A 17,426-nucleotide genomic window follows, 5' to 3' on the forward strand; every position below is an offset into this window, starting at 1 on the left:
TTACTACTGAAGAAATATCAAAAGGACTTTAATTTTTATATTAAAAATACTCTTCTTTCTTAAGTTGGACACGTTGTCTCAGGTAGAAGAGGAGTCTTTGCTAAGAAACGATCTTCGTCCAGCTAACAAACTTGCTAAAGGAAACAGGTTATTCATGAGATTTGCTACAAAAGGTAAATATGATATTTAGTATTGTTTTGTATTTTCAATTAAAATGAGTTATTATGGAATGACATCCTTCTTTTTTGAATAGAAGTTAGATCAAGTAATCTCAGAGTTCCCTTTGAACTATAATATTCTGCGCTTATGAAATAATTGTTTGCCACCTGAGTTGGAATTTCTGATTTTAATAGTGAATATTAACTATTTGTATATTTCTGTGACTTCTGGCTAAAGTGAGTTATTTTCTGTTAAAACTGGTTTGCCCCATATGTTTTCAGCGAGTTACCATCTGAATTATGAAAACTTTAAAATGAAACTTTATTTATTACAGCAACATCCTCCTGAACATTGCCAATGTACCATTCAGTTCTAATTCCCTTCTCATAAGACTGTTTACACACAGTGACTTTTGGTGGGCATTTAAAATGTGTGTGTATGTGTATATATGTGTACACATATACACATACTGGTTTTTTCAATCATTTGAGAGTTCATTGAAGATAAAAACCCATCACCCCTAAATGTATTCCAAAGAACGAGAACATTGTCTTATACATAGCACACTTATCAAAATCAAGAAATTTAACATTAATACAGTACTGTTACCTCATCCGTAGTCGATATTCAGATTTTGTCAGTTGTTCCAATAATGTCCTTTATATATTCCCCGCCCAGCCCCCAGGTCTAGGATCCATCCAGGACTGAGTGTGTAAGTATGTCATGTTTCCTTAGTCCCCTTTAAGCTGGAACTACTTCTCTCCTCCCACGTTTTCCAAGAGTATAGGTTTACTGTTGTATAGAATGTCCCTCAGTTTGGGTTTGTCTGATGATTCCTCGTGGTTGAATGTGGGTTGTGCATTTGAGACAGTCGTGCCACAGAAGCGATGTCATGTCATTGCGAGGAATCACGTCAGGAGGGGAGGCCTGGGCCTGGGTCGGGAGGCCTGGGTCAGGGGGCCTGGGCCTGGGTCGGGAGGCCTGGGCCTGGGTCAGGAGGCCTGGGTCGGGAGGCCTGGGTCGGGAGGCCTGGGTCAGGGGGCCTGGGCCTGGGTCAGGAGGCCTGGGTCGGGAGGCCTGGGTCGGGAGGCCTGGGTCAGGGGGCCTGGGCCTGGGTCGGGAGGCCTGGGTCGGGAGGCCTGGGCCTGGGTCAGGAGGCCTGGGTCGGGAGGCCTGGGTCGGGAGGCCTGGGTCAGAGGGCCTGGGTCAGGAGGCCTGGGCCTGAGTCGGGAGGCGTGGGTCGGGGGGCCCGGGTCGGGGGCCCTGGGTCGGGGGGCCCGGGTCGGGGGTCCTGGGTCGGGGGGCCTGGGCCTGGGTCGGGAGGCCTGGGTCGGGGTGCCTGGGTCGGGAGGCCTGGGATACTTACTCGTCCCAGTCCTAGGGGTGTTCACTTTATTCACTTGGTTAAGATAATCGTCACTAGGTTTTTCCACTGTAAAGTTACTGTTTTTCCATTTGTAATTTAAAAATTGGTGGGCTGGCCGGATACAGTGGCGCATGCCTGTAATTGCAGCACTTTGGGAGGCTGAGGCAGGAGGATCATTTGAGCCCAGGAGTTCGAGACCAGGCTGGGCAGCATAGCAAGACCTCATCCCTATTTTAAAAAATTAAAAAATGAATAAAATAAAAAATTGGTGGGCAGATACTTTGAGATCATGTAAATAGCTGTTGCTCATCAGAGCTTCATGCAGTAGCTTTAGTATCTGTTGATGCCTTTCTGACTGTATCATTTCTTTATTAGTAGGCAGGTGCTCTACGGAAGAGCTTTCTGTTTTTACCTATTTGTTTGTTTACTTACATCAGTTTAGAATCCTGGCTTCTTTATTCAGTGGGTTGTCATCCAATAATACCAGTATTTTATTTTATTTATTTTTTTGTTTGTTTTGAGATGGAGTCTCGCTCTGTTGCCAGGCTGGAGTGCAGTGGCGTGATCTCAGCTCACTGCAACCTCTGCCTCCTTGGTTCAAGCAATTCTCCTGTCTCGGCCTCCCTAGTAGCTGAGACTGCAGGTGCATGCCACCACACCCAGCTAATTTTTGTATTTTTAGTAGAGACGGGTTTCACCATGTGGGCCAGGGTGATCTTGTTCTCTTTTTTTTTTTGAGACGGATCCTCACTCTGTCGCCCAGGCTGGAGTGCAGTGGCGCAATCTTGGCTCACTGCAAGCTCCGCCTCCTGGGTTCACGCCATTCTCCTGCCTCAGCCTCCCGAGTAGCTGGAACTACAGGCACCTGCCACCACGCCCGGCTAATTTTTTTGTATTTTTAGTAGAGATGGGGTTTCACCGTGTTAGCCAGGATGGTCTCAATCTCCTGACCTCGTGATCCACCCACCTCGGCCTCCCAAAGTGCTGGGATTACAGGCTTGAGCCACCGCGCCCAGCCTAATATCAGTATTTTAATTTACAAATTGTCTTGGATTTGGCCGGTAGAACCCCTTTCTTTCTTTATGGCACAGCAAAACATCTTGCTTTTCCAGACTCATTTTGCATCTTACCTGCTCCACATCTGGAATCAGCCATTTCTCCAAGGAGCTGGTGGGCATGGTTTGAGGGGTTTGGGGGTTGGGGGCTATGCAGAGTGGTTTGTGTTGTCACGTTTACCTGCGGCACTGGATATATTTACAGTGGTGTTTGTTCTTCACAGTCAGAGTGTCCAAGAACTGTGGAAGACCTTTGTATTACTGCTTTGGACAAAAATTTATGATGACTGACCACCTTTCTTTCCTGTTAACTGACATTTCAACTTGACATATGTGATCTTTACCACATTTACTCATTTGAGTGGCTAATTGAGTACATTCTGCATGTACGGTACTATGCTGTTTTTTTAAGCCATTCTGAGGAACACAATAAGCTGGAAAAAATGATTTACCAAATATATGAAATTATGTATAGTCTGTTTCCTTAATCCTGATTCTGTATTGTTGGCATGTTATTCAGAAGTGAGTATCATCTTTCATGAGGTGACAAAAATGCCACCATTTTGAGAAAGCCTTTTGGATTCCTGAGTACCTGTAATGACCTAAAGCTCTTTTATGCCTCTTGGAACCTTGTCTCTTGTATCGTTTATTTTTGTTTTCTCCGTTAAGTCATTTGGCTCCAAAACAGCAGTTACAACTTTGTTCATCTCTGTATTTTGCTTTGTCCCCTCTACACTGCATTGCTGTAGCAGGCAGGCAGAATGTGGGTGTCGGTAGTGGATTTTTACTTTTTGTTGGCAAATTGTGCTGATCTGATTCCAGCTATGGAAAACATTTAAAAAAAAAATTCAACATTGTCTTCGTACTCTCAGGAAATCCTAGGTCATTATTGTCATTCATTTGTAGATGACAAAAAGGAACTTGGAGCAGCCAGAAGAAGTCAGTATTACATGAAATATGGGAATCCAAATTACGGAGGCATGAAAGGAATTCTTAGCAATTCATGGTAAGCCCAAAACCTTCAAATGCAATAGTATTTAAGTTTTTCTTAGTCCTTCAGTTGGCATTCTGTGGTGAAATGTCTAAACCCTGTGTAGACTGGGAGGAAGACAAGAGGGAAGAATTCAAGATTCTTTTTTTTTTTTTTTGAGGCGGAGTCTCGCTCTGTCGCCCAGGCTGGAGTGCAGTGGCCGGATCTCAGCTCACTGCAAGCTCCGCCTCCCGGGTTCCCGCCATTCTCCCGCCTCAGCCTCCCAAGTAGCTGGTACTACAGGCGCCCGCCACCTCGCCCGGCTAGTTTTTTGTATTTTTTAGTAGAGACGGGGTTTCACCGTGTTAGCCAAGATGGTCTCGATCTCCTGACCTCGTGATCCACCCGTCTCGGCCTCCCAAAGTGCTGGGATTACAGGCTTGAGCCACCGCGCCCGGCCTCAAGATTCTTAAGTGTGGTAAATGATGGGGAATGCTGAGTTTTAGTCAGTTACATTTAAAATATCTGTGTTAATACCTAACATTGTGTCAACATGTAGTTGAAATGAATTAGTGAGGCCGGGCGCGGTGGCTCACGCCTGTCATCCCAGCACTGTGGGAGGCCGAGGCGAGCAGATCACCTGAGGTCAGGAGTTTGAGACCAGCCTGGCCAACATGGTGAAACCCCGTCTCTACTAAAAATACAAAAATTAGCCTTGCATGGTGGTGGGCACCTGTAATGCCACCTTCTCGGGGGATGAGGCAGGAGAATCGCTTGAACCCAAGAGGCGAAGGTTGCAGTGAGCTGAGACAGTGCCTTTGCACTTCAGCCTGTGAGACAGATCGAGACTCCATCACAAAAAAAAAAAGAAAAGAAAAGAAATAGTGGATTTCAAGGTCCTTCCTATTAGTTTTTGATTGTGTGCTTATTTTGGCATTCTTGCAGGAAGCGAAGATATCATTCCCGTCGTATTCAGCGGGACGTGATCAAGAAGAGAGCCCTGATTGGGGATGACGTTGGCTTGACGTCGTATAAACATCGGCATTCTGGTAGTTGCCTGCTCAGCTCTTGGGTAGACACATGTTTGGCTCCTGAAATCATATTTTATTCTTAATGCAATCTTTTAAGGTTCCAAACTTTATCATCCTCTCTTCCTTGCCCTCACCCTCTGCCAACATATAGGAAAGTAAGTCAAGTCACAATTAATTTTAAGTTGCCCAAAGAGGTCAAATGATTTTGTAAAAGCTGTTCTATCAAAAAAGGCAAAATGTGACATAGGAAAAATTAAAACATAACTTTCCTTAAGATCCTAATTTTTCTACTATTAATATCAGCAGCTGCATGAAAACAATTTTTTTTGTTTTTGTTTTTTAAGATGGAGTCTCGCTCTGTCTCCCAGGCTGGAGTGCAGTGGCTTGATCTCGGCTCACTGCAACCTCTACCTCCTGGATTCAAGCAATTCTCCTGCCTCAGCCTCCCGAGTAGCTGGGACTACAGGCACGCGCCACCATGCCCAGCTAACTTTTGTATTTTTAGTAGAGAGGGGCGTTTCACCATGTTGGCCAGGCTGGCCTTGAACTCCTGACCTTGTGTTCCACCCACTTCAGCCTCCCACAGTGCTGGGATTACAGGCGTGAGCCACCGTGCCCGGCCAAAAACAATTTTTAAAATTATTTTATCAGATGAACTGATTGTATTGCTCTTTTTCTGTATTAAAAATAGGCTGCTGTGTTGAGTACTTTGTATGTGTTGGTTTGTGCATGTGAATGCCTCAGAAAAGTGGGATATCATGGCTTGGGTTTCTTTCTCCTTTTTTTGGTGCTTATTGTAAAAGAACCATTTTATTTATGTTTTATAAAGAATTATTCTTGTTTTGAGCCTAATCTGTGGAATCTTCTACATGCCTGATAGAACTAGCCAAGTCAGCATACAAAATAACATACACACACATTGATCATGGTAATGGGGACAGAAAGGGATGAAGTCTAGACATTTTATTTAATGTGTATATACAAAATTGTGTATTTGAGATCTACATGTTAATAATACACATAGTCCGGGAACAGTGGCTCACACCTATAATCCCAGCACTTTGGGAGGCCAAGGCAGGAGGATCACTTGAAACCAGGAGTTCGAGACTAGCCTGGGCAACATAGTGAGACCTTGTCTTTACAAAAAATTAAAAAATTAGCCAGACCAGGCATGATGGCACATGCCTGTGGTCCCAGCTACCTGGGAGGCTGAGATTGCCTGAGCCTGGGAGGTCAAGGCTGCAGTGAGCCAGGATTGTGCCACTGTATTCCAACCTGGGCGACAGAGCAGGACCTTGTCTCAAAATAATAATGACCATACACATACTTTTCTGTTACACAGTTACACTTTTCCAATTTTAGTTACTTTAAAATATTTTCATCATATACTTTTTGTTTCCATATTAAGGAAATTAAAAAGCAAATTGCCCCTATTTCTAGTACCCTGTATGATGACTAATTTCATCTTACATTTTTCCCATGTGTCTATTTTCATAATAAATAGTATAACTCTTGTGAACATATACTTTATATTCTACTTCTTTCGTTTATCGTGTTTTTCCATTTTCGTTATTTATGGTGCTTATGTTCTCTAAAGTCACTTTGGACGCTGAATTAGCAAATACTGAATGCACATAGCCTCTGGTCACATCATTTTTGTCAGTGGATCAATATGTAACCTTGTTTTACATATATTTCTCTTTAAAGACACCTTATTTAAGATACATTGTTGATTCGTTAACATTGAGTTCACGGCCAGTAGCCCTATAACTCATGCCTGAACCCACCTTACCTGACATGGTATTTTTCCACAAGGCACATCAGTACCCTCTTGCATCTCGGAACACTAGGCAGCACTTCAGCGTGACACTCAGGGCCATTTTAAGCAGTGAAATCAGCAGCAGGCACACAAGTGTGAAAAATGTGGCATTCGGCGGACTGAAACAGACGCTTGTTTACAACATGAGATGAAACAGGAAGGCAGAGTGTTGCTTTGTTTGACCTCTGCTGGGAGTGTGTGTGCCTGGTGACTCAGATTTTTTTGCCACACTGTGCGTGCCAGCAAATGACCATGGAAGCATTGCAAGTATTCATTTTGGAGTTACAAATAAATTTGGCAAATTTGCAAATACAAAATCTGTAAATAACAAGGGTCAGTTGTGTTTTAAATGACTTTATGGTATTTGATTAGGCTGCTGCATCATACTTTACCTAGCCATCCTCCTGTTGCAGTATCAGAGTAATGTCCATTCGGCACTGTTATAGATAGTGCTCCAAGGAAATGTCAGGGGTGGGAACCCCACTTTTTAAAAAGGTCACCAATGTAGAGTGGAAAATCATACTTATTAATTTTAGTGCTTTTCCTAATGTTTTCTGGTTTAATTTCTTCAGGGCTAGTGAATGTTCCCGAGGAACCCATTGAAGAGGAGGAAGAGGAGGAGGAGGAAGAGGAAGAGGAGGAAGAAGACCAGGACATGGATGCAGATGACAGAGTGGTGGTAGAGTACCACGAGGAGCTCCCGGCTCTCAAGCCGCCCCGGGAGCGGAGTGCGTCTAGACGATCCAGTGCCAGCAGCTCAGACTCAGATGAAATGGACTATGATCTAGAACTGAAAATGATTTCCACCCCTTCACCAAAGAAAAGCATGAAAATGACTATGTATGCTGATGAAGTGGAATCTCAGTTGAAAAGTATTAGGTAAAACTTGGTTTTATGATTGCCAGCTTTAAATTTGATTTTAAATACTAATATAACTTCTTAATTCCTCCTAATTTTATAATATCTTTTATCTATTCTGATTTCAGTCCCTGGTAGGAGTTTAATAAACGCATCCAATATTTCCTCTGTACAAGCAGTGAGTCTTGTTTTGAAAACAACAGACAACCTAGACAGTGACAGTCATCTGTGTTCCCACTCTTTCCCCACAGTAACTACTGTTAGCAATGTGGCGAATGACCGTTCAGCTATTTGTGTGTGTGTGTGTGTGTATGGCATGTGGAAAAACTATAGATGTATTTGTATAAAAGTGTATTTTTTATAAAAACAAGGTTATGCTGTTTATAGTTTTGCATTGTGCATTTTTCACTTAACATATGGTAGACATTATTTTTTTCAACTGTATGTAGTCTGTTGTTTGAAAGTATCATGATTTATTTAACCAATTACTTTTTGAAAGACTTTAGGTTTCTATTTTCTTACAATTGCACTAACTAAATAAATTCCTCAAAGTCTAGTTATTACACAAACAATATACGTGTTTAAAAAGATGGTAAGTATTGCTTTATTTTTTTTCAGAAGGGTTTTTTTTTTTTCTGAAACGAATCTCGTTCTGTCACCCAGGCTGGAGTGCAGTGGTGTGATCTCGGCTCACTGCAAGCTCTGCCTCCTGGGTTCACGCCATTCTCCTGCCTCAGCCTCCCAAGTAGCTGGGACTACAGGCGCCCGCCCCCACACCTGGCTAATTTTTTGTATTTTTAGTAGAGACGAGGTTTCACCGTGTCAGCCAGGATGGTCTCGATCTCCTGACCTTGTGATCCACCCGCCTCGGCCTCCCAAAGTGCTGGGATTACAGGCATGAGCCACTGCGCCTGGCCTGTTCACATTCTTTTTTTTAGAGATGGAGTCTCGTTCTGTCACCCAGGCTGGAGTGCAGTGGTGCGATCTCAGCTCACTGCAAGCTCCGCCTCCCAGGTTCACGCCATTCTCCTGCTTCAGCCTCCCGAGTAGCTGGGACTACAGGCGCCCGCCACTGCACCCGGCTAGTTTTTTGTATTTTTAGTAGAGACGGGGTTTCACCGTGTTAGCCAGGATGGTCTCGATCTCCTGACCTCATGATCCGCCTGTCTCAGCCTCCCAAAGTGCTGGGATTACAGGCGTGAGCCACTGCGCCCAGCCCCACATTCTTATTTTTAGTTTTCAGAGAACTTTCTGGTAGAGAATGCCGCCGGAACAGTGCTGGCACCTGGCATGGTATCGTATCTCTTTAGAAGAGAAGTCTGCCCTTTAAAGAGAGAGACTGTAGACTATACTGTGTGTTGACTACAGCCAAATCACAGCATGTGTGAGCGGAAGCCCCAATCCCTTTGTAGGCCTCTACTTCACATTTGTCCCGGAAGAGGGGAACTTGCAGTTACGTGCTCTGTGATGCACATACACATGTGGAAACCACCTTTGAAAACCTGCTTACTCGGACCAGTCTCTTTACAGTGGGCAGATCATGGTTTCCATAAGCAAATAATTATAAGTGTATGGATTTGGAAGTGAATGTTGGCCATAGTAGACTGGATTTCTTACATTGTTTCCTCCAGAGTAGGAGATTGTTGTTTGGGCCTTGTCTCACAGTTGAAGTTGGTTAACTGTGCCCCATCCTACCCCCTTTTTAAAGGAACTCCATGAGGGCAGATAGCGTATCTTCAAGCAATATCAAAAACCGAATTGGTAACAAATTACCACCTGAGAAATTTGCAGATGTCCGACATCTATTAGATGAGAAGCGTCAGCACTCTCGTCCACGGCCACCAGTCAGCAGTGCTAAATCAGGTACTGTTCTTCACTTGGATTCCTGGCTGGATGCTGGGCTCCAGAAAGCAGACTGGGGCAGAGATGGTTCCTGAGTAAAACATGCGATCTGCGAACTGATTTCGCTGTCCTGGTTCATCATGTCTAAATTGTGGGCTAGGTGTTGGAAATTTAGGAGATGAAAAATAATCAGACTTCTGAAAAACTAGCTTTCAATATTTTTATTCCAAATAATTAGTTATTCCTTGGTATCTCTGGGGGATTGCTTCTAGGACCCCCTCCCCGCCCCCCTACAGATACCAAAATGTGCAGATACCAAAATCCATTGATGCTTAAGTCCCTCATGTAAAGTGACATATTGTCTGCATATAACCTACACACATCTTCTCATATACTTTAAGTCATCTCTAGATTATTTATAATACCTAACACAGTATAAATTCTTATCCTGTATATTGTAAAATTTGTATTATTTTTTGCTGTACTGTTATGTCTTATTTTTTTTCTCCCAAATATATTCAATCAGCAGTTGGCTGAATCTATAGATGTGGAACCCATGGATGAGGAGGGCCAACCATATTTGACTCTATGACACTGGTATACTTTATATACAGGAATAATAGAAATTAAGTTGGGTGGTTGTCTGAGTGGTTAAGAGTTTGAACTAGATCATTGGTATGTTCAAACACTGATTCCGCAGGTCTTTTTTTTTTTTTTGAGACAGGAGTCTCGCTCTGTCGCCCAGGCTGGAGTGCAGTGGCCGGATCTCAGCTCACTGCAAGCTCCGCCTCCCGGGTTTACGCCATTCTCCTGCCTCAGCCTCCCGAGTAGCTGGGACTACAGGCGCCCGCCACGTCGCCCGGCTAGTTTTTTGTATTTTTTTAGTAGAGACGGGGTTTCACCGTGTTAGCCAGGATGGTCTCGATCTCCTGACCTCGTGATCCGCCCGTCTCGGCCTCCCAAAGTGCTGGGATTACAGGCTTGAGCCACCGCGCCCAGCCTATTCCGCAGGTCTTTAGCCATATCTGCTATGTGCCAGACCCTGGGCTAGGTGCTAGGAATGTTAGAAGCCTTTGGAGGAGATGTAGAGCCATCATGGATCTACTAGGGAAATTGTGAAAGGTTTCTCAGAGAAAGTAGCGTTAGAGGCAGGCTTTGGAGAGGGTAGGATCTCTGTTGGCAAACCTGATTTTTTTTCACATGGGAAGTAACCTGATCTTGTATCTGTTTTAGAAAGATAACTTGAGGGTGGAGTGGGGTAGGGTAGAGAGTTAAAAAAGTAACAAGAGCCTGAACTAGGTCGGTGGAGACAGAATGGATAAAGAACAGGAAGTCTTGTGAAGGAAGACTCAGTGCTAGGAAGTGTTGGAGGAAAGGAGCTCAGGCCTCAGTGGGAGAGACCAGGGTGCTGCTCTCCGAGAGAAGCTAAAGTGAGGAGACCTCAGCACAGGGCCTCGCCAATGAACGTGTTTCTGTTGTTGCTGTCGTTGTTACAGGGAACTCCAGAGGACAGGCAGATTTCTGAGGGGATTGAGGGAAAAACACATTTTGATCCTTTGCTTTTTCCAGTCTCTTTGTATTTACTGGTTAAATGTAATAAGTCTATTGGAAACTACTTTTTTTTTTTTTTTTTTTGAGACGGAGTCTGCCCAGGCTGGAGTGCGGTGGCGCCATCTCAGCTCAATGCAAGCTCCGCCTCCCGGGTTCACGCCATTCTCCTGCCTCAGCCTCCCGAGTAGCTGGGACTACAGGCGCCCACCACCTCACCCGGCTAATTTTTTGTATTTTTTAGTAGAGACGGGGTTTCACCGTGTTAGCCAGGATGGTCTCGATCTCCTGACCTCGTGATCCCACCTGCCTCGGCCTCCCAAAGTGCTGGGATTACAGGCGTGAGCCACCGCGCCCGGCCGAAACTACTTACATGTTCAAAGATTGTGCCTTCTGCTTTCCGGGAGCTCACAGGATTTTTTGTTTGCTGAAACTTTTGTAAATTATTTAGTCTGCTTGATTCTGCTTTAAAAAAAAAGAAATGGTTGTTTCTTCAGAAATGTAGTTCTGGAGCAGTCAGTTGAGGATTTTTCCTCTGACAGCCCCTATGTCCGAATTTTCCTGGGGATATCCATACTGACTACAAAGGAAGACTATGTAGCAGCCTGATTGTCAGGCCCTGTGTCCTCACTTGGGGGGCGGGGCGGGGGTTAGTGCCAGATCCTCTAGAGGTCTCAGGCGGCTGGTTCCGAGCATAAAGCGCACACATGGTCACTGGTGCAATTTTTCTCTTTTTTCAGATATACGCCAGCGATTAGGAAAAAGACCATATTCTCCGGAAAAGGCTTTTAGTAGTAACCCAGTCGTTCGGAGAGAGCCCTCTTCTGATGTGCATAGTAGGCTGGGTGTTCCCAGGCAAGATGTTAAAGGCCTCTATGCCGATACTCGGGAGAAGAAATCAGGTTGGTAACACTTAAAACCGATGGGAATGGGGATTCAGTGAGAGCAGAGGACAATGGGTGTATTGGAGAAATACTTTCTTAGCAGAAGGCCAGAAACAGCCCATGCCAGATATAAGTGATTATTCCTTTTCCATTATAGTTATCATCAGTATCAGCATCAGCATCATCCCAACAGTAAGGAACGCTTAGAAAAGAGAAAAAATAGCACCCTCCTGGTTCTTTGTGCTTGGCACAAATCTTTTTAGTTTCTTTTTTTTTTTTTCTTCTTGAGACAGAGTCTCGCTCTATCCCCCTGGCTGGAGTGCGGTGGCGTGATCTCAGCTCACTGCGAGCTCCGCCTTCCGGGATCACGCCATTCTCCTCCTCAGCCTCCTGAGTAGCTGGGACTACAGGCACCTGCCACCACGGCCGGCTAAGTTTTTGTATTTTTAGTAGAGACGGGATTTCACCATGGTCTCGATCTCCTGACCTTGTGATCCACCCGCCTTGGCCTCCCAAAGTGCTGGGATTACAGGCGTGAGCCACCGCGCCCGGCCATCTTTTTAGTTTCATGTGAGCTATTCTGGTCTTGTCCACATACAATTCCTACTTTTTTCACGTAGCATTTTATCATAATTGTTTGCCACATTTTATAATCTTTATAAATAAAACTTTTAGGCCAGGCACGGTGACTCACACCTGTAATCCCAGCACTTTGGGAAGTGGAGACCAGCCAAACCAACGTGGCGAAACCCTGTCTCTACTAAAAACACGAAACTTAGCTGGGCGTGGTGGTGGGCACCAGCACCACCGCACTTCAGGCTGGGCAACAGAGCAAGACCTTGTCTCAAAAACAGCTTTTAATTGCCTTATAATGTGGCTCTCCACAAAATTCTAAACACGTATTTCTCTGTTGTTCAATTTTCATAAAATATATTTCAAAAATTAATGGATAGTGGGCAGAATTTCTGAAATGTTACAGTATTCTAGGCCCATCGATTTGTAGAATGTTGGAGCTGGAAAGGCGCTGGGAATGGTCTACTCCTGGCAGAATGGATTGGCACACCAGGTGGTGTCTCAGCAGGGAAGGGCAGGAGTAGGAAGCAACAGCCTCTCAGGTGATTCTGATGTGTCTGGTGACAGGGAGGAACCTGACCTGTCCCCCACGGTGAGAATCCCCTGCCGGGTCCAGACCCTTCTGTTTGCAGGCCGGGGGCTGCGGCCCAGGAAATGAGATTTTACCTTCCCAAGGCTGCACTGTGATGGCAGGCGCCACAGACTGCTGGCATTTCCTGCACAGCAGGTGTTGGCAGTGCCACTGCCCCCTCAGTACTACCCTGGTTCTTAGCGCTGACTGCGAAAGTGAAATGCCATCTCATCCAAACAGGTAATTTATGGACTCGCCTAGGATCTGCACCCAAGACCAAAGAAAAGAATACGAAGAAAGTGGATCACAGAGCACCTGGCGCTGAGGAAGACGACTCCGAGCTGCAAAGGGCGTGGGGGGCTCTGATTAAGGAGAAAGAGCAGTCTCGCCAAAAGAAGAGCCGGTTAGATAACTTACCATCTCTCCAGATTGAAGTTAGTCGGGAAAGCAGCTCTGGTTCAGAGGCAGAGTCCTGATGCCCCTGGGGCCTATGGCAACTGCCCTAAAACCTGACCTTCTTGCACAGGGTGGGGCGCGCAGTAGGAACCTCCCCCGCAGGAGCTGGCGCCCTCTCGCTCCTGCTCACACAGTCACCCTCTCAGCTCTTGCTACTTCGGCAAGACGTCTTAAGAATGTGACACATTTTCAAGGGCATCTCTATCTTTCGCTGCAGAGTTGTAGTTCTGGGCCCTCGATTCCTTTCCCGTCACCCCACAGGCTTTACCCTTTGAGAAAAAGGCAGCCCTCCAGATTTTGTAGACATTTTTCTTAATATTTTTAACATTGTGTCTTTTAAAAGAAATGTTTTACACAGTTCATCCAAAGAGCAGAGAACTGAACTTCTCACTATTGCCTTGGCCCTGACAGCTGTTACCAGCACCCTTTTCCCAAGAAAAGTCAATTCCCAGGTGCTTATTGGACATCCTTCGAGGGGGAAGAGGAGGGAAGTGGCCCGCTCACCCTTCCGGGACCCTAGTGTGGGGGCGAATCTCACCGACCTGACCTCAGAGCCGCACCGGCGCCGCCAGGTAGATAAGCGCTGCAGCGTCGACTGTGCTTCCGTTCTTCCCTCGGGGATTGCTCCTGTCATGGGCCTCTTACTTGCTGTCAGCTTGATGTGAAGATCAAGTTCAGTGCTGTGGGATTTTTAGGAACAAAAAACTGTGACGTCTGGATTTGGGGTTGATTTTTGTGCTGGGGGTGGGATGATGGGTTCATGTTAAAGAATTTTTAAGTCTGTATTATGTTGAAAACACAAATGATTTGAAAGTTTAAATTTTTAATTTTTATATGTGGAAATTCTTCCTGTTGGCTAAAGGGGAAGCTCGAGTGGTGTCTTCTTTTGTGCTGTTAAATATATATTCTATTCTTTGGAAGAAGGCAGAGAGAGGAGTCTTATTATTTTTAAATGCTTCTAGTTGTATAGCCTGTCTGTTGTACATAGAGTTCAGCTTGCTTTTTGGCTCTAGTAGGAAAAAAATCCATCTATCTGAGATGGGTCCTGTTGTTTATTATCACTCTAGAAGTTAATACATTGATATTTATTCTTTCTATCCCCAAGTTGTGGCACCTGAAGACATCTTAAAAATTGGCAGAAAAGATAATAGTTATGAAAATTTTAGTTCGTTTATTTTTAAACTCCTTTCAGATTATTTTACCATTAGGAGGAGGTAGATTGTTTCTTCTTGCTGTCTGGTTTTTGTTTTGTAGTATTTAATTTTGTATTCCTCTGCAGTTTTGAGAAGCAGTGTTTCGCTTCGGTTTGCTGGAACGTGGGAGTTAGAGATGGTCGTAAGCCGTGGTCCTTTTTGCGATGTCACAACTCTTCACCTGCCTGGGCTGTTCCGCGCACAGTGCAGCCTGGATCCTGGCGATCTGTACTTGTGGCCGAGCTAATAATGGTCACAGTGATAGTTGATTACACTGTGGCACGAATGAATGCAGAACACTGTTATTAATAAAGGAAGTAAAGGGCTGCAAGATTTGAGAGCTGCAACAAAAACTGTATTGTCCCATATTTTGTTGATTAACTGGCTTTTTCTCCCTCCCTTTAGAGATATTAGAGCATATAACCGTGATATATTTCAGCTTCCTGATAGGATTCTAGGAGAGAGATGGTTCTGGTTTCTCTGCCAGTTGAGACTTAAGGCATCTGAGATTCCTCAGCTTTCCTTTCCCTGTGAAGCACACGGCTGAGAGCCAGGTTCTTAAGAAGGGCCAGGGTTTGGGGAGTTGGTAGAGTGAGAAGTACGGGGGTCTGAGAATCAGAGACCTGGATGCTAACCCCTGGCTCTGCTCCATGGACCTGGGCCTCAGTTTTCCCGTCTAGCAGTTGATTGAGCTGGTACCAGAATTCCTGGCTTTGTTGGTGCGTCGCAGTGGTGGTTTACCCTTCCCAAGCTGTGATGGCAGTGGGCTGCAGCATGAATTTCTGTTGCAGGTGGCTGGAGGAAGCACCAAGGAGACAACTGAGAGCGAGCATGAGGTGTGGACAGGGCCTTTTCCCATCCCAGCACAGTCTCTCGTTCTGCGAATGGGGCAGAGATGTCTTGTGGTCAGGGCCCCAGCTGGCATGGCCTCTGCAGAGTTTAGAAGACGCTTCTTCGCAGACTTTCCTTTTGGTTTTTCACCAGCAGCTCAGGCCCATTTGTTCCATGCCTTTCAGCACTCACCAGTCTCTTGCTGGAGATCAGCAAAGACGTTCTGGAAGGAGGTGGTGTGCAGTCAAAACTGTGTCTTTGATCTAACCAAGAAAAATACACACTTGAGTAGCCTTCAGTTTTCACAGACACACAGAGAGAACCCGGAAAGGCAGCTTTAAAGATTTTACTTCTCGGAGTTACTGGCCTTATTAGCCTCTCTAACTCTTCAGCCCACTCTCAGTCACTCAGATCTTGCAACATCTTGAGTGTGTCCTGAATGACGAGGCCTTTTCTTTGGAGTTTAGGAGTGAGAATGGATAGTCAGGACAGGTCTCTGGCAGGCAGCTGGGCGTGCTTTTACCCTGGACGCTCCCCACACTTGTGGGCACAGGGCTACCCACTTTGTGTATTCCTCTTAGTCTTATAGGTAGGCGATTTTAAATCCATGTTTGCTGCTTGATGGTAATTGCAGATACCTCATTTGTTTCCCCTCTCCTCTCTGGAGAGTTACCAGGTACCCAGGAGAACTTGTGGCATCCACCGCAGGATGGAGTCTCCTTCTCTGGCCCCCTTGTAGTCTGATCCTGTGAACCCCTCCCCGTTCTTCAGCCACTGTCCTTTCCAGCTGCATTTGTACAGCAGCCTCTTCACTGGTCTCTGCCCTTTCTCCGGTCTGCGCACCGCAGCTGGGATGAACCTTTGTTGTTGTTACCAGCTTAATTTAGATATAATTTGCAGACAGTTCAGCCATTAAAAGTGTACACTTCAGTCGCTTTCAGTATATTTACAGAGTTGTGCACCAGCACTGCAGTCCATTTTAAAACATTTTTATCACCCAGAGGAACCCTGAGCCCATTAGCAGCGCTCCCTGTTCCCTCTTCCCTCTCAGCCTCTGGCCACCACTGATCTTCCTTCTCTGTGGATTTGCCTGTTCTGGACAGTTCGTATAAATGGGATCATATACTGTGTGTCTATTTGTGACTGGCTTCTTCACATATTTTTGGGGTTCACCCATGTCACATAGCATGTATCAGTATTTCGTTTTCAAAAATGAACGAATAATAGTCCGTTTTATGGGTGTGCCACATTGCTTTTTAATCCACTTACTGGTTAATGGGCATTTGAGTTGTTTCTGCTTTTGGGATATATATAAAATATATATATATATTTTAATTTCTTTATTTATTTTTGAGACGGAGTTTTGCTGTTGTTGCCCAGGCTGTAATGCACAATCTCGGCTCATTGCAACCTCCGCCTCCGGGGTTCAAGCGATTCTCCTGCCTCAGCCTCCAGAGTAGCTGGGGTTACAGGCACGTGCCACCATGCCTGGCTAATTTTTTGTATTTTTAGTAGAAACGGGGTTTCACCATGTTGGTCAGGCTGGTCTTGAACTCCTGACCTCAGGTGATCTGCCTACCTCATCCTCCCAAAGTGCTGGGATTACAGATAAATGAGCCACCACGCCTGGCCCTACTTTTTGGCTATTATGAATAATGTTGCTATGAACATTCCCATGCACGTTTTTGCATGGACAAGTGTTTTTTTTTTTTTTTTTTGAGACGGAGTCTTGCTCTGTCACCCAGGCTGGAGTGCGGTGGCCGGATCTCAGCTCACTGCAAGCTCCGCCTCCCGGGTTCCCGCCATTCTCCTGCCTCAGCCTCCCGAGTAGCTGGGACTACAGGCGCCGCCACCTCACCCGGCTAGTTTTTGTATTTTTTAGTAGAGACGGGGTTTCACCGTGTTCACCAGGATGGTCTCGATCTCCTGACCTCGTGATCCGCCCGTCTCGGCCTCCCAAAGTGCTGGGATGACAGGCTTGAGCCACCGCGCCCGGCCTGGACAAGTGTTTTCATGACTCTTGGGTTCATACCTAGGAGTGGAATGGCTGGGTCACGATGACCTTTAACCTTTTGAGGAGCCGCCAGGAGGTTTTTCCGAGCAGTTGCATCGTTTTCCATTCCCACCGGCAGTGTGTGAGGATTCCAGTGTCTCCACATCTCCACCAACACTCATTATTTTCTGGTGTGAAGTGGTATCTCATTGTAGTTTTTTATTTTTATTTTTTCTTTTTAAAATACATTTTGTACAAATGGGGTCTCGTTATGTTG

At 45.4% G+C, this 17,426-nt stretch overlaps 1 protein-coding gene across 4 annotated transcripts in view; it reads left to right on the forward strand.

The window, feature by feature from the left end:
- NCBP3 (nuclear cap binding subunit 3) overlaps positions 1-17,426 on the forward strand; it is a 47,443-nt gene that overhangs the window by 23,396 nt on the left and 6,621 nt on the right. Inside the window, exons 7-14 of one of the 4 annotated variants that reach the window (XR_004430892.1) lie at positions 65-173; positions 3,487-3,586; positions 4,496-4,599; positions 6,973-7,279; positions 8,967-9,121; positions 11,389-11,550; positions 12,917-13,079; positions 13,544-13,704. Coding sequence is in view for 3 of the 4 variants with exons in the window: in XM_033185071.1 (XP_033040962.1) it covers positions 65-173; positions 3,487-3,586; positions 4,496-4,599; positions 6,973-7,279; positions 8,967-9,121; positions 11,389-11,550; positions 12,917-13,079; positions 13,544-13,652 (1,209 nt within the window). In the remaining variant the exon portion in view is untranslated. Of the gene's footprint in view, positions 1-64; positions 174-3,486; positions 3,587-4,495; positions 4,600-6,972; positions 7,280-8,966; positions 9,122-11,388; positions 11,551-12,916; positions 14,679-17,426 lie in introns of those variants that run through there. The other 3 variants (XM_033185071.1, XM_033185073.1, XM_033185072.1) reach the window with 3 other exon arrangements.

The sequence above is a fragment of the Trachypithecus francoisi genome, unplaced genomic scaffold, assembly GCF_009764315.1.
Source record: "Trachypithecus francoisi isolate TF-2019V2 unplaced genomic scaffold, Tfra_2.0 Lachesis_group20, whole genome shotgun sequence".
Taxonomy (NCBI): Eukaryota; Metazoa; Chordata; class Mammalia; order Primates; family Cercopithecidae; genus Trachypithecus; species Trachypithecus francoisi.